This window comes from Leiobunum rupestre, chromosome 8 (genome assembly GCF_980474605.1).
Source record: "Leiobunum rupestre chromosome 8, qqLeiRupe1.1.hap1, whole genome shotgun sequence".
Lineage (NCBI taxonomy): Eukaryota > Metazoa > Arthropoda > Arachnida > Opiliones > Sclerosomatidae > Leiobunum > Leiobunum rupestre.
Window position 1 is genome coordinate 28,558,094 of NC_143391.1, and position 16,929 is coordinate 28,575,022.

General features: G+C 36.1%; 2 protein-coding genes across 3 annotated transcripts; one reads left to right on the forward strand and one right to left on the reverse strand.

Annotated features, from left to right (window-relative positions):
• The first annotated feature begins 10,809 nt into the window (after window positions 1-10,809).
• Window positions 10,810-12,934, forward strand: LOC149933024 (uncharacterized). Its single transcript, XM_090155670.1, has 7 exons — window positions 10,810-11,114; window positions 11,224-11,877; window positions 11,942-12,049; window positions 12,106-12,217; window positions 12,280-12,359; window positions 12,418-12,748; window positions 12,807-12,934. Exons 1-7 carry the CDS (start codon window positions 11,076-11,078, stop codon window positions 12,899-12,901), a joined length of 1,419 nt encoding a protein of 472 aa, XP_090011796.1. The 5' UTR covers window positions 10,810-11,075; the 3' UTR covers window positions 12,902-12,934.
• l(2)05287 (WD repeat-containing protein l(2)05287) lies at window positions 12,924-16,674 on the reverse strand. 2 transcript variants are annotated; one of them, XM_090155668.1, is made up of 19 exons: window positions 16,520-16,674; window positions 16,297-16,389; window positions 16,088-16,217; window positions 15,957-16,022; window positions 15,801-15,894; window positions 15,627-15,739; window positions 15,492-15,562; window positions 15,335-15,427; window positions 15,171-15,259; window positions 14,954-15,109; window positions 14,680-14,888; window positions 14,432-14,616; window positions 14,208-14,365; window positions 13,845-14,141; window positions 13,697-13,783; window positions 13,447-13,622; window positions 13,188-13,388; window positions 13,053-13,132; window positions 12,924-12,995 (listed from the first exon to the last, which is right to left on the reverse strand). In XM_090155668.1, the coding sequence occupies exons 2-19, from the start codon at window positions 16,380-16,382 to the stop codon at window positions 12,980-12,982; spliced, it is 2,307 nt and encodes a 768-aa protein (XP_090011794.1). In that variant the 5' UTR covers window positions 16,383-16,389; window positions 16,520-16,674; the 3' UTR covers window positions 12,924-12,979. The 2 variants fall into 2 exon arrangements, with proteins under 2 accessions (XP_090011794.1, XP_090011795.1); XM_090155669.1 differs by lacking the exon at window positions 16,520-16,674 and having other exon boundaries at window positions 16,297-16,494.
• Between the last annotated feature and the right edge of the window lie 255 nt (window positions 16,675-16,929).

The window sequence follows — 16,929 nt, forward strand, 5'->3', positions numbered from 1 at the left end:
CGTTCGCCGACCGTAAATGTACCGCGATAGGGCACCGTACCCCAGAACGCTCTATGGGGCACCGGGTACCGTACCCCACAGAATTTACATGGCGTATTATTTTGACAGTTAGAATTAACATGGGGTATTATTTTGACGGCATCTAGAAAAAAAGTACCGGCTCAACATCGATGCGTTCGCCGGCCGTAAATGTACCGCGATAGGGCACCGTACCCCAGAACGCTCTATGGGGCACCGGGTACCGTACCCCACAGAATTTACATGGCGTATTATTTTGACAGTTAGAATTAACATGGGGTATTATTTTGACAGTTAGAATTAACATGGGGTATTATTTTGACAGTTAGAATTAACATGGGGTATTATTTTGACGGCATCTAGAAAAAAAGTACCGGCTCAACATCGATGCGTGCGCCGACCGTAAATGTACCGCGATAGGGCACCGTACCCCAGAACGCTCTATGGGGCACCGGGTACCGTACCCCACAGAATTTACATGGCGTATTATTTTGACAGTTAGAATTAACATGGGGTATTATTTTGACAGTTAGAATTAACATGGGGTATTATTTTGACAGTTAGAATTAACATGGGGTATTATTTTGACAGTTAGAATTAACATGGGGTATTATTTTGACAGTTAGAATTAACATGGGGTATTATTTTGACAGTTAGAATTAACATGGGGTATTATTTTGACGGCATCTAGAAAAAAAGTACCGGATCAACATCGATGCGTTCGCCGACCGTAAATGTACCGCGATAGGGCACCGTACCCCGAGAACGCTCTATGGGGCACCGGGTACCGTACCCCACAGAATTTACATGGGTATTATTTTGACAGTTAGAATTAACATGGGGTATTATTTTGACAGTTAGAACTAACAAGGGGTATTATTTTGACAGTTAGAATTAACATGGGGTATTATTTTGACAGTTAGAATTAACATGGGGTATTATTTTGACGGCATCTAGAAAAAAAGTACCGGCTCAACATCGATGCGTTCGCCGACCGTAAATGTACCGCGATAGGGCACCGTACCCCGAGAACGCTCTATGGGGCACCGGGTACCGTACCCCACAGAATTTACATGGGGTATTATTTTGACAGTTAGAATTTACATGGGGTATTATTTTGACAGTTAGAATTTACATGGGGTATTATTTTGACAGAATTAACATGGGGTATTATTTTGACAGTTAGAATTAACATGGGGTATTATTTTGACAGTTAGAATTAACATGGGGTATTATTTTGACAGTTAGAATTAACATGGGGTATTATTTTGACAGTTAGAATTAACATGGGGTATTATTTTGACAGTTAGAATTAACATGGAGTATTATTTTGACAGTTAGAATTAACATGGGGTATTATTTTGACAGTTAGAATTAACATGGGGTATTATTTTGACGGCATCTAGAAAAAAAGTACCGGCTCAACATCGATGCGTTCGCCGACCGTAAATGTACCGCGATAGGGCACCGTACCCCAGAACGCTCTATGGGGCACCGGGTACCGTACCCCACAGAATTTACATGGCGTATTATTTTGAGTTAGAATTAACATGGGGTATTATTTTGACGGCATCTAGAAAAAAAGTACCGGCTCAACATCGATGCGTTCGCCGACCGTAAATGTACCGCGATAGGGCACCGTACCCCAGAACGCTCTATGGGGCACCGGGTACCGTACCCCACAGAATTTACATGGCGTATTATTTTGACAGTTAGAATTAACATGGGGTATTATTTTGACAGTTAGAATTAACATGGGGTATTATTTTGACAGTTAGAATTAACATGGGGTATTATTTTGACAGTTAGAATTAACATGGGGTATTATTTTGACGGCATCTAGAAAAAAAGTACCGGCTCAACATCGATGCGTGCGCCGACCGTAAATGTACCGCGATAGGGCACCGTACCCCAGAACGCTCTATGGGGCACCGGGTACCGTACCCCACAGAATTTACATGGCGTATTATTTTGACAGTTAGAATTAACATGGCGTATTATTTTGACAGTTAGAATTAACATGGGGTATTATTTTGACAGTTAGAATTAACATGGGGTATTATTTTGACAGTTAGAATTAACATGGGGTATTATTTTGACAGTTAGAATTAACATGGGGTATTATTTTGACAGTTAGAATTAACATGGGGTATTATTTTGACAGTTAGAATTAACATGGGGTATTATTTTGACGGCATCTAGAAAAAAAAAACCGGATCAACATCGATGCGTTCGCCGACCGTAAATGTACCGCGATAGGGCACCGTACCCCGAGAACGCTCTATGGGGCACCGGGTACCGTACCCCACAGAATTTACATGGGTATTATTTTGACAGTTAGAATTAACATGGGGTATTATTTTGACAGTTAGAATTAACATGGGGTATTATTTTGACAGTTAGAATTAACATGGGGTATTATTTTGACAGTTAGAATTAACATGGGGTATTATTTTGACAGTTAGAATTAACATGGGGTATTATTTTGACAGTTAGAATTAACATGGGGTATTATTTTGACAGTTAGAATTAACATGGGGTATTATTTTGACAGTTAGAATTAACATGGGGTATTATTTTGACAGTTAGAATTAACATGGGGTATTATTTTGACAGTTAGAATTAACATGGGGTATTATTTTGACAGTTAGAATTAACATGGGGTATTATTTTGACAGTTAGAATTAACATGGGGTATTATTTTGACAGTTAGAATTAACATGGGGTATTATTTTGACGGCATCTAGAAAAAAACTACCGGCTCAACATCGATGCGTGCGCCGACCGTAAATGTACCGCGATAGGGCTCCGTACCCCAGAACGCTCTATGGGGCACCGGGTACCGTACCCCACAGAATTAACATGGCGTATTATTTTGACAGTTAGAATTAACATGGGGTATTATTTTGACAGTTAGAATTAACATGGGGTATTATTTTGACAGTTAGAATTAACATGGGGTATTATTTTGACAGTTAGAATTAACATGGGGTATTATTTTGACAGTTAGAATAACATGGGGTATTATTTTGACAGTTAGAATTAACATGGGGTATTATTTTGACGGCATCTAGAAAAAAAGTACCGGATCAACATCGATGCGTTCGCCGACCGTAAATGTACCGCGATAGGGCACCGTACCCCGAGAACGCTCTATGGGGCACCGGGTACCGTACCCCACAGAATTTACATGGGGTATTATTTTGAGTTAGAATTAACATGGGGTATTATTTTGAGTTAGAATTAACATGGGGTATTATTTTGACAGTTAGAATTAACATGGGGTATTATTTTGACAGTTAGAATTAACATGGGGTATTATTTTGACAGTTAGAATTAACATGGGGTATTATTTTGACAGTTAGAATTAACATGGGGTATTATTTTGACAGTTAGAATTAACATGGGGTATTATTTTGACAGTTAGAATTAACATGGGGTATTATTTTGACAGTTAGAATTAACATGGGGTATTATTTTGACGGCATCTAGAAAAAAACTACCGGCTCAACATCGATGTGTGCGCCGACCGTAAATGTACCGCGGTAGGGCTCCGTACCCCAGAACGCTCTATGGGGCACCGGGTACCGTACCCCACAGAATTTACATGGCGTATTATTTTGACAGTTAGAATTAACATGGGGTATTATTTTGACAGTTAGAATTAACACGGGGTATTATTTTGACAGTTAGAATTAACATGGGGTATTATTTTGACAGTTAGAATTAACATGGGGTATTATTTTGACAGTTAGAATTAACATGGGGTATTATTTTGACGGCATCTAGAAAAAAGTAGGGATTTGAATATTGACCGTGAATTTTTTAAACGCGTATTGCGCCGATATACCCTTAATTTCCAAAGCCTGCTCAATCTGCTATTTCGAACGTGGTTGTCTAATCCTAATTGTTTAAGGCGTGGTACAAAGTACAACATAGTTTACCATAAAAGCCGGAATTTTTCCTTGCAAATATCATTCAATTAGGATCCCCGAGTCCCTTGCAACTTGGAATTCGAATTCTAATACGATGTAAGTATTAGGGATGCAACGGATAACCGGAACCGTGAAGAACCGAGTAAATTCTAGGAACCGGAACCGAAACCGGAACCGATAATATAAAAATTTGATAACCGTATCCGGAACCGGAACCGATATTTGTAAAAAAATGATAACCGAAACCGGAACCGAAACCGAGATTTTCATTGTTTTAAACGGTTTTTAAACGGTTCTATAACTTTATTTACCAACATTTAGCGCATGTTGAAATTTAGTAATTAAACTTCCTAATTTACAATTAGTTTTTCATATAAGCTCATCTTTATCCTATATCAGATAACTCTATGTGGGTTTCTACGTAACTGTCAACTGACACACACTTACGTATTCTCAATTAATATGGGCTCGTCCTCCAAATGTTTGCTTTAAAAACTGGCATAATCCGGAAATCCGCGATAGTTTTAGTTTTATATTCTTCAGTCGGAAAACTCGACACAATTTCACAAATGTAGCAAAGGCCACATAAAATATTTATCGTCTACTGCTACTAGTGTGCCTTCCGAGCAATTTTTTAGTGGGACAGTGGGCAAGCGTAATTTTTGATCCCTTCGCAACCAACTTAGAAGAGAAACAGCAGAAAAGCCAGTGGCGTAAATAACGCCCCGGCAGACTCCGCAATGCGGGGGGGGGGTCTGCCATCGATGGTCCCCCAAATTGCCTATGGGACTGTGTACAGTCCAACCGCGCGAGGACTCGTCTAGTTTTTTCTCCTGTCAGCTCAAGTTTATGTTTTTCTTGCTTCAAATATTTTTTGTTTCAACAGGCGCTCCCAAAACTTTATAAATACAACCACAATAACCGTCACATAAATATCCAAACAACGCACATAATGAAAGTAGCATACCGAAGTTTGAAAAGTATCGGGACACGTGTTTTATAGCAGATCGTTAAACCTTGTAAATTAATGACTAAGTTGTGTTTCTGAATTTAAAGTTTTTAAGGTAAGGCTAATTCATTTGCATAATATAATCGCTGGCCTGGGTAGTTTTTGTCTAGAAAATCTAAAATTTCAACTTATGCATTTGCTTACATTTCACAAATGACAATGCTTATTGAACGAAATAATATGGACTCCATTTAGAACGATATACTCAACTGAAATCAAAACGAGTCTTAGAAATCCTGTCTTTATATTTTTCAATGAAATGAGGCAGGGGCGTAGGGACCAGGTGGGCAATGCCCCTCCCTAGAGTTTTGCTGGGAGGGGCAACTAATATTATTACCCCTTCTACTTGGGGGTCTGAGCTCCAGACTTCTTCTTAATCGTTTCACTTCGGGCTTAAAGCCATTTTTAAGCGTTTTATATATTTAACATGCAAGTACGTGTGAAATCTAATTGTAGAAGGCAATACATGTTAGCCCTAACTTTGGATGGCGATAATCGCGACTCGGCCCTAATGATTATAAGGGACCCCAAAAACAGTTTCGCGGGAAGACCCCGAACCCATAGCTACGTCACTGAGAAAGCTACTATTTTTAAAATATAATTTATCAAAAACAAATTTTATATTCTAAATAAATAAATGTGGTGGATTTTATTTATCTTTAACTTCATTAGAATTGCTTGTGTATTTAACATTAATTAATACTTAACACACTGGAACCGTATAGGAACCGTTTAGGAACCGGAACCGATCGGTTCTAAATTTTGAGAACCGGAACCGAAACCGGAACCGATAAAGCAAAAATTTAGGAACCGGAACCGAGATAGTCCAAAAAAGTTGAACCGTTGCATCCCTAGTAAGTATGGATGTGGTTATAGTTATATAAACGGTTTCTAAAAAATTTAAAACGTTTGTGGGAATCGTTTCTTATATTTTATAAATTTAAGGTTGGAAGGAAACTTACGAATTATTGAAGTCAACTTTATGAGGTCCAACTAGCGTTCTTGGTTGTGGAAACTGGGGATAATGGGGTTTACCCCTTTAAACCACCTTTTCCTTACCCCGAGCTAAACGTGAAAGACTGTGCGGTTGGAGAGGACCGGAGGGGTATCGCGGGATATGACTTTGAGGGGTTACAGCGACATAAACGCGGTGTCTTTCTATGAAGAATATAATGGGATTTCGCTTAGTAATTCGAATAGGACCTTACGTTTTGTAAAACTGAAGTATGATATGATTAAATAACATGTAAGATAATAAAATGTACAAGGTATAGATTTAACAATATTTTTCGTACGGAAAACCTACGTGGTATCGGGTTTTAATATATGAACGGGCTTTCGTAGCTTGTGAAATTAGGGTGGTTATGTATGAAATATTGAGAGTAATAATAAATGACGCGTGCAAAGTTCGAAATATACGTATAAAAAGCGCGTGTTCAAAGCATCTAAGCCATCAGTTGATTTTACCCATCCACTAGTCCTAAGAATACGCCGTAAAAATGTAAGTAAAACGTTATTTACACGTGACACTGAGGGTTTAAAATACACGAGTCGCGTCTTTTGAATAGGTCGAACGATTTTTCATGCATTATTGAAGTTAATTTTCTCAGAGCAAATCAAAATTATTAAAGATCTGGCGTATCTAGTTCTGGAAACTGGTGAAAGTGACGTATTTAAGTTTAAACCACCGTATCCTTATATCGAGTTGAGTGACCAGGATAAGAGGCTCTGCTCGTGGATCTCTCGGAATATTTGCGGTATAGAATGGAATGAAGGGGACTATGGACTCGAAGATTTGCGCATTTCACATAAGGCGGAAGCCTTTTTGACCAAAGAACTAGAAAAATCTAAATATTTATCAAAAAGGCTCGGGAAAAATGTTATAAACGTAGAAGACTTAGGGTGTCCAAAATTAAATATTTTTCCATCTGCCCAGGGTCCATTGTCTCGCGAGTATCATAGCAACTGTGATACGAACGGCGCCTTATTCAAAGCCCACAGAATTTATAAACTAAATAGGAACCCAGTGAAACACAATTAAATCTTTAGTTAACCTGGTTTAGGTTTTGGGATAATTTAGTTTTGGGAACCAATAATTAAAAACTAACTTGTGTTGTAGCTGTTACGCGATATACAAGTACCTCAAATTTGACCATTTTATGAACTGCCCTTTAACAGAAATATAAAAATATTTCCAGCCGATAGTGTCTTCACGTGATTTATTGCATATAGGATAGTTTAGGGAATAAATTTAGATTTAAGGGTCGTTTAGGGAACAAATCTAGATTTGAGGATAGTTTAGGGAACAAATCTAGATTTAAGGATAGTTTAGGGAACAAATCTAGATTTAAGGATAGTTTAGGGAACAAATCTAGATTTAAGGATCGTTTAGGGAACAAATCTAGATTTAAGGATAGTTTAGGGAACAAATCTAGATTTGAGGGTCATTTAGGGAACAAATCTTGATTTAAGGTTAGTTTAGGGAAAAAATCTAGATTTGAGGGTCGTTTAGGGAACAAATCTTGATTTGAGGGTAGTTTAGGCTACGAGCAACAAACACAGCACCCCACACAAGGAGAACGCAACCCGTCAAAAGTCGTGCGTTTTCTTGCGTACATTTTTAATTGGTCGTTTAGGTACCAAATCTAGATTTTAAGGGCCGTTTAGGGACCAAATCTTGATTTAAGGTTAGTTTAGGGAACAAATCTAGATTTAAGGGTAATTTAGGGAACAAATCTAGATTTAAGGGTAATTTAGGGAACAAATCTAGATTTAAGGGTAAATTAGGGAACAAATCTAGATTTGAGGATAGTTTAGGGAGCAAATGTAGATTTGAGGATAGTTTAGGGAACAAATATATATTTGAAAATAGTTTAGGGAACAAATATAGATTTGAGGGTAGTTTAGGGAACAAATATAGAATTGAGGGTAGTTTAGGGAACAAATATAGAATTGAGGATAGTTTAGGGAACAAATCTAGATTTGAGGGTAGTTTAGGGAACAAATCTAGATTTGAGGGTAGTTTAGGGAACAAATCTAGATTTGAGGGTAGTTTAGGGAACAAATCTAGATTTGAGGGTAGTTTAGGGAACAAATCTAGATTTGAGGGTAGTTTAGGAAACAAATCTAGATTTGGGGGTAGTTTTGGAAACAAATCTTGATTTTAAGATAGTTTAGGGAACAAATCTTGATTTTAAGATAGTTTAGGGAACAAATCTTGATTTGAGGGTAGTTTAGGAAACAAATCTTGATTTAAGGATAGTTTAGGAAACAAATCTAGATTTAAGGGTCGTTTAGTGAACAAATCTTGATTTAAGGGTCGTTTAAGGAACAAATCTAGATTTAATGGTCGTTTAGGGAACACATCTAGATTTAAGGGTCGTTTGGGGAACACATCTAGATTTAAGGGTAGTTTAGGGAACATATCTAAATTTAAGGGTAGTTTAGGGAACATATCTAAATTTAAGGGTAATTTAGGCTACGAGCAACAAACACAGCACCCCACACAAGGAGAACGCAACCCGTCAAAAGTCGTGCGTTTTCTTGCGTACATTTTTAATTGGTTAGACGCTTTAGCGCCTGCTGCCGTCGGAAGGGAAAAATTCGGAAATTGTCTTCCCCCTTTCCGTAAAACGTTCAGCATAATGGCTCTTCCAATGAAATTTGTACACAACACTGCGTTAGCATGTTTAAAGGCTATCTGAGTTCTCCTTGTGTGTGGTGCTGTGTTGGTTACTCCTAGGTTTAGGGAACAAATCTAGATTTAAGGGTCATTTAGGGAACAAATCTTGATTTAAGGGTCGTTTAGGGAACAAATCTTTATTTAAGGGTCGTTTAGGGAACAAATCTTGATTTAAGGGTCGTTTAGGGAACAAATCTAGATTTGAGGGTCGCTTAGGGAACAAATCTAGATTTAAGGGTCGTTTATTGAACACATCTAGATTTAAGGGTAGTTTAGGGAACAAATCTAAATTTAAGGGTAGTTTAGTTAACAAATCTAAATTTGGGGGTCGTTTAGGGATTTTGAAGAGATATCGGGTATTTTTGATATTTCAGGGACCTGGTAGGGTAATTCACGAAAACGATATTAGTAAACCCATGCTTTTTCTCATATAATAAAATTGCGCCCAAAATGGCGGCCATGACCAAAGGTAAGGGGAGTACTACCAACTCTATTAGTTTAAAGAGAATGGAAACTAAATCGAAAAGTCGACTGCTAACACAATTGGATTTTAATTAGCGCCAATCATTCCTAGCTTCTGTTAAACCTGGTGGTAGTATTGTGACATTCGTTGATCCACCATAAACCCTTTAAAGTGAGTAAAAAACTAATTATAATGGAATTACAATATGACACCAGTTTATTAAATGATCCACGAGGCAAATAATATTCGCGTCGATAGAAAATGCATGGTTCCACACGCACGTACAGAGGCGCGCCGGTGCCGTAAGTCATGCGAGGGAGTCCGTGATCTCTTATAATAAAGAAATTCCAAGAGGAGAAATCCGAGTAGTAACGCGTGCAAACGACACGTGCCTAAGAGCTAAAAAAACAATAGCCGAGCGAGGAAAAAGTGTTTCAAACAAAAGACGGCGGTGGAAATGACACGGCGTAATGAAGACTCGGCCATCGCTGCCATTCCAGCGGGAGAATAATTTAATAAACCCCCTACCCTCGACCCCGAGAGAATGAGAGAGAGAGAGAGAGAGCGGAGTTTGGGGTTTCCGGACAATATTCCGGAAGGTCAGGCGGCAGAGCCACACCCACCACGGGGGAGTGAATATGGGTCAAGGACGACATTAGGGGTTGAATCTCACCCGCGTCCCGTTTTATGACTTCCAAATCGCGCGCAACCTCCCTCCCTTTCATAATTCTCTTTCGGCCACTCTTCGATTTTTATCTTCCCGAAAGCGAGCCCTTGATTCTCTCTCTAGGCACGTAGGGATCGCTCTCATTTGATCGCCCAGCAAAACAATGAGCCAAATCGACCGAAATTGCAATCCCCTCTCTTCCAACTACTACGAGTCTACGTTACTAAATGACCATTTATGTCTAAAGTCAAGGGCGAGTGATTCATTGTCTATGACCGATACTAGACATATTAACCCTACGCGTACCAAATTTCTTACTAGTTTAGTTTGGGAATAATATGATTAAAGCAATAGTTCTAGCTAGAAAAGGTTTTTTTAGCGAAAGCAAAAGAAGCTAGAATAAAGAATTAATCAAATTGCGCGGCCTAGCACCCAGTGGCGTAACTAGGAACTCCGCCCCCCCCCCCCCCCCGCGAAAAACGACTCGGGTCCCTTTTAAATAGCACCGATTTTAATCATAAACGTTTTGGGGCCCCCTAGTTCTCGGGTGTGCGGGGGCGCTATTTACGCCACTGCTAGCACCGCGTGAAATTTTGAGCTTGGCATTTATGGTACCAAGCTACTATTAATTTCTTTTATTTTCTTAGACTAGATTGAATCTGATCCTAAGCCCTGGGATAGTCAACTAAATGAATTGCATTTTGCACAATTTTTAGCATCTCGTAGGGGGTTATCCTTTCGTCGGAATGAATAAAATTTCATAGGCCTAATCGTGAAAGGTCGTAAACTTGGATATCATATTATGTACCGGTAAAAATTAAAATAAATTAACTCACCCGCTAAAAAGGAAAATGTTGCAGCCTTCGCATAAATAAGACATCAGTTACCAGTAGTGAATTAATTTCGAATTTTCAAAAACACCGAACCATTGACAAATGTTTTTGACTTAAAACCTATAAAGCTATGACATGATATTTTAAGGTACCTTAATGTTTAATTATTTATAATTTTTAATTTGTTGCTTTCTGTAGCTGAACACTTTCCGGATAGAGATCTTTCTACAAAAATGATTAACTGAAAACAATGGCGGCCAGCACAGCCCAGCAGACGAAATTTGGTTGCGAAAACAGCGAAATTGCTTCCATCTAGAGGAATTAAACTACAATTGCGAAATTTTTGCGCTGTTTTGAATCTTTGTTATTATGCTCTGTTGCTTTTTCTTGCTTTTCAAAATTTAAATTAATATAAATAATTCTACCCTTTGTTGGTTTACATGAAGTAACATTAATATTTACTTTGAAATGTTTGATGATGACGATTTTTTCGATTTTGATAATGAAGTATGTAGTTTACTTTACTGGCCTAGTCTTAGTCTTACTACCCATGATTTTTTTAACATGAATACTAACGTTGATTATTATACTTTTCTGTATTATTTATTTCAATTAGAATTTTCTTCAAGGTATTTTTGATACCAACAAGTTTCGTAAAGTAAATCAAGCAGCAGAATTTTCAGTAGCGAAATCTTCAACAAAAGAAACTGAACCATTGGAAAATGTTAACGTATCTGGGAATTTGACAAAGTCTAACAGTAATAAAGACAGTCCAGAAGCTGCTTCAACAGTTAAAAGAAGTGCATTGGCCTATGATAGTAATGCCAGTTCTTTCATAAATTTAGACACTTTAGACAAGTCAAGGCCCACTTCATTTCAAAAGAGCCCTTGCAGGCCTCAAAATAATGGTGGTTCCCGAATGATTTCTTCAACAGAACATTTAAATGTCAATTCTAATCAAAATGCATTTGAAATGGGAAATAAGGCAGCTCAAAATACAACTATGAAGTTATTTGACTATCAAACAAAAGGTGAAATGTCTCGAGAAAAAAGACCATCACCTACTTCACCGAGGAGAAATGGAACTGCTTGCAAAAGAAGGAGCTTAGATATTGTTGAAAGTCCTAAAACTCCCATTTTGGAAAATAACCAATTCTTAGATAGAATTGGGACTTTAATCTTAACTACATCTAAAACGTTCAGTGCCAATAGCTCAGTACCCGCAAAAAGGAATAAAAGGTTATCAGAAAGACTTGGCTTAAGCAATCAGGTTATAAACGTTTTTCCACACTTAGCAGTTTAGAAAATATATAGCAATTTTTATTATTTGGTAGTCATCAGGTGCTCTTTTGGAAAATCAAAGCTGGAAAAATATGTTATCAGAGTCAGACATTTACAATGATGTTTTAGCCCAGTTCAATATAAATTGGGCCATTAAAATGGTATTTATTTTTAATATGATTAACTTAAAGAAAATAATTTATAATATATTTTTTAGTCTGGTTTAAATTTACTTCCAAATGATCAAATGCCAATTTTAATAGTATCTTTAAAAACTATAAATGAAACTTCGAAAGGATCTCATTTCGTTACATTGCAAGATAAAACAGGTAAATATGATTTTCAGTTTTGTTACTGCCCTTAACTCAAAATCAATCTTTGATTATTACAGGCGAAATGGAAGGAGATATCCACTGGATAAATTCTCGCTTTCAAAATGTGAAACCTGGAGATGTACTTCTATTACGAGAGGTAGGAAAATAGAATCGCGGTGGGTTTTGCTTTTTAATTAAAAGTGTCATAAATTTAGGCTACATTGTTCAGTCCAAGCCCTGGTGTGAAAAAACACTGCGTAATCATTATACCTAATAATATAATTTGCGTTTGGCATTCAAATTCTGAGGAAGAAAGGTATTGCGTTTTTGAGAAGCAACATCTCGCTGCCAAAGTTCGTTTGTGGTTAAGAGAATCTGTAAAAAACCACACTGGTGCAAAAAATAATGAGCAAACATGTCAACCAATTTCCAATGTATGTATCAATACAATGCAGCCTAGTCAACCAAAAACCCTTCCCTCATTATCACGCAGCACTTCTAATCAAAGTAAACCTAATATTTCGGAAGAAGAGTCTCTTTGGGAAGGTAACTAATTTCCATTAGTTTGAAGTGGTAATTGGCTTAAACTTTCATTTAAATTTAGATGACACTTTTGAAGAAATTATACAAGAAGATAACTTTGATGACATTTTTAAAGATGATGAGACTGATGAATTGTTAGCTACACTAAACTTCTAATTGTGTAAATGGATTAAATATATTAGTTTGTAACATGGGTTTTAATTTACAAAAATACTCTTACATTTAATTTATTTTTTATTTCTTATCACTCCTATAAGAAAGAAAAAATATATACTTTTTATTGAATAGACAATTTTAAGTTAGTTACCTTTCAATTAAGAGCGAGGACATGAAATCTGAGCATAAAGTTCTGATTGGTGGGACAGCGTGAGAAGGGATGTTCAATAGCTAAAACGAAACAATTAATTATTCTTATTATTGCTGAATTTGAACAAAAACGTACCTCTTGAAGCATTTTCTCCCTCAATTTGCTTTTTTGAAAGGCTTGGTGTTCAGATTCGAATTTCTGAACTTCTGTTTTCTTTTTCTGGGCTATTAAAGCTCCAAATTGGGTTTTAGGAGGCTTAATTTGGTTCTGAATCTTGTCATTTAGTTGGGTTTCTGCGTTGGATTGCCTCGAATTCAAGCTCATTACCATTAACTCCTAAATTATAGAACATTAAATAATAGACAATAGTTCCAATAATCATTAAAATTATTACTTGTTGCTTATTCATAAAATACAGAGAAAAGTTTTTCAAAAATGAGGGGGCTAAAGGGTCAATTTCAACTTCCTCAGCATTGTGTTCTGGAACAAAAACTGATGCAATAATTTCAGATTTTGATACGTTCTCTGAGATATGTACTGGAGCTGGATTACTCGGGTTAAAAACAAACACTGCAATTTTCAATAAAAATGTTAATATGGGTATAAAATATTGACAGTAAAACCAGAATAAAATTTTTACTGACAAGTGTGTTCTTGATTGAAAACCACCATAATTTCACTCTGAGGATTTTTAACCAAAAAGGTAACTTTCATTTCCACTTGCCATTGAACTTAAAAAATAAAAATATTATTAGAATATTTAAAAGAAAAATTAAAAACAGAAAGACTGACTGGCTAAAGTTACAACATTCCAAATAGTCAAGGTTTCATTTGTCGTTGTCACTAGCAAGTGACAGCAGTTCTGTAGACCAAACTTTAATTGCGTGATATTTTCACTATTATTATCAGCGATGGGAACTGAAAGAATGGCTTTAAGACCAGCATTTTCTGGAACCCATAAAGTGACAGCGTGACTAAATGCAACCGCTAAAATGGAACCATCTTCGCTAAAGTCAGCATCCCCCGCTGGGTGATCCCGGTAATATCCCATTGTAATGCACTGCCAGGTTGACTTAGTGGCTTTTTGATCTATTTGGAAAAAATTCAAACATAAAAACGCCAGTCTTATTATTGCCAAAAAGGATAAAGAAATACCAGATGGAATTGGACATATTTCTTCTAAGGACCATATCTTAAATTTCCCGTCGCTGCTTGTAGTAGCAACTAAAGGCCTTAAATCTTCATTTGGTTGAAAGATTAATTTGTTAATTCTCTGATTATGAGGTAAAAGAACAGTGGTGTTGAGACTATATCTGCAAAACAAGAGGATAATTTTAATTTCAATAATAAAATAAGAAGACAAGTCTATAGCTTTTTACAATTGTGTTTTGCTGTTGAATTTCCAGAATTTTAGAACAATTTCCAGGCTAGTTTCTTGATCATCTCGACACTGAACTGTGGCCATCCATTTTGAGTTAGAGTTTAAGGCCACATTCTCAACAATTGTATTGGCAATTACCCTTTCTCTTTCCCGAGTTACAAAGTTTTGATTAGAAATATCCAACTATATAAATAATGTTTTGCCTTAAAACTAGTCAAAAAATGTAAAATAAAGTTTTCATTGTACACTAAAAAGTTGTTTATCCTGATGATGAGAATAAAACTGAACATGGCCAGGCCTTCCATTCAAGACTAAACATCTGTTTTTGGGATCATAAATAATTCCAGTTGGAACAGGGTTCAAGACAATATTTGAGATATCCTTAAATGGATGACCTTGACAAAGACCTTGGAAGCAATGAACAATCTGGTTTTGAGGATTTAGTAAGAAGATAGCTGAAGAATAACATTTTTGATGTTAGACAGTAAAAACACTTTCAAAGAAATTAATTAAAAAGTACCATTATCCTCGTGACTGGTAGCAATGTAGCTATTATCAGGCGCTATTGAGAGTTGACAAATTGGCAGCCCCATTCGAGGCACAAAAGTTTTATCTTCAGCTTGTAAATTCCATTTTAACAAGACACATTCACCACCACCGCTATATAAGTAATTTCCTAGTGGGTAAATTTTAAATGAATTTTAAAATGAATAACTATAATTAAATTTTCAATATACCTTCTGAAGAAAATACCAAATCAGCTACAGGCAATGTATGCCAATGGTAAATAGACCTGGTAGGTTTCGTTGATTGACTAACATTACCCCTAATGAATAATTATGAAATTGACACATTAGTGTGATTTATAACACAAAAACACTACAAAACGAAAAACAAATACCAAATAATTATTCTGCCTAAAACATCTCCAGTAGCTACAAGTTGTTCCTTAGGATGGCTAACAACACAAGTAAATGCTTGAGATCCTATATGTCTGAAATAGTAAAAAAATTAGAATGTAACACATATTTATCATTGATAATAGAAAAAAAACTAACTTTAATCGTTTTCCTCCTTTAAAAACAAAGACAAACAGAAATTTATCCATAATACCAACTACAAACTCCGCCTAAAAACAAGATTATAAGCTTTAATAAATATTATTACAATAGCTATATTACAGCAAAACTTACATTTGAAAACCCAACCGCATGTTGGTTTAAATTAATTTTATCAAAGACAATTTGAGTTTCTGAATTGGGAACTTTCGATTTTACAGGCAAACACGAATACAACATCCCTCCACCTAAAATAAATAATAAATCTCAGTTGAAATATTAATAATCGAAAGAATTTGAAATTATTACCAGATGAATTTAATTTAGAAATAAAAAGGCGTATTTTATTTTCCACAATGTAGCATGTACAGACAGGAGTTAGGTCATTAGGAATATTGTCTGTCTATTGCATTCAATTTCAAAGTTAATATATTAATAAAGATAATGTCATATAATGAATAATACTTTTAAACTAATCCCATCTTCATAATCCCAATAAATTAATGTTCCATCTTCTGAACAGCTAATAATCTGAAGAATCAGTAATGTAAGGTCACTTTGTTCTGAAAGATAATTTATTTATTGTCATACTATACCTGAACTTTATTTGAGGGGTTTGTATGAAGTGATACTATTTTGGATTGATGTCCATTTAATATTTTGATGCATTCTCCACTTGATGTACTATATACGTTAATCAGCCAACCAGATGCTACAAATATGTACCTAAACAATACAAAATTTCACATTTAGAAAAAAAAGGTACTGTTATGGGCAATTTTGATTAAATAAATTTAGTAATTACTTTGAATCAAAACTAAACAATGGTCTGATGTCAACCCGGCTCCCTCCGGCCTTTAGAGAGATTGAGATTTCATTTATTGATTCCATGTAAAAACTGTTTAAGTGTTAAAAATGAAGCAGTCGGTTTCTCCAAGTTGATTGACTTATCCCATCATTCCCATGTGTTGATTCTCCAGTCTCAGCACATGGGAGCAAAGGCCTACAAGTAAGTAAACGCAACTTACCTCAAAGATTAACAAATATCATTCGAAATGTATACACAACGGTCTACAAATTTCATAAATAATAATAACCGCAATTCCTCTAAACAGTCAGCTATTCTAATTTTTAATATACGCAATTTATTACCACTTAAATATAGCACGTATCGTTATCTGTTTTCAGTGAAAGCAGACATCAATTATTCAATTTCGAGTTTTCGACAGAGCTGCCAGATATAATTTTACCTCTACCGCCCAATAACTCTTCAAAGGAGCCCAATTTAAAATAGGCCATATTTTATAAACAAGCCCAAATTCTAGCCCAATTTGGCGAGAGTTTATTTTTTAAAAGGCGCGCTATTCAAAATATTGGTGTTTGCGTGATGTCGCGCACTTTCTCAAAAGTTTTAAGTGTCATGGGAAATTTTATAGAA

Excerpts from the sequence above, each read along its gene's own strand:
- LOC149933024 (XM_090155670.1), top strand. The coding sequence starts at position 11,076 with ATGTTTGATGATGACGATTTTTTCGATTTTGATAATGAA. Across the intron at positions 12,050-12,105 it reads TAAATTGGGCCATTAAAATG|TCTGGTTTAAATTTACTTCC; the intron begins GTATTTATTTTT and ends TATATTTTTTAG. Across the intron at positions 12,749-12,806 it reads AGAAGAGTCTCTTTGGGAAG|ATGACACTTTTGAAGAAATT; the intron begins GTAACTAATTTC and ends ATTTAAATTTAG.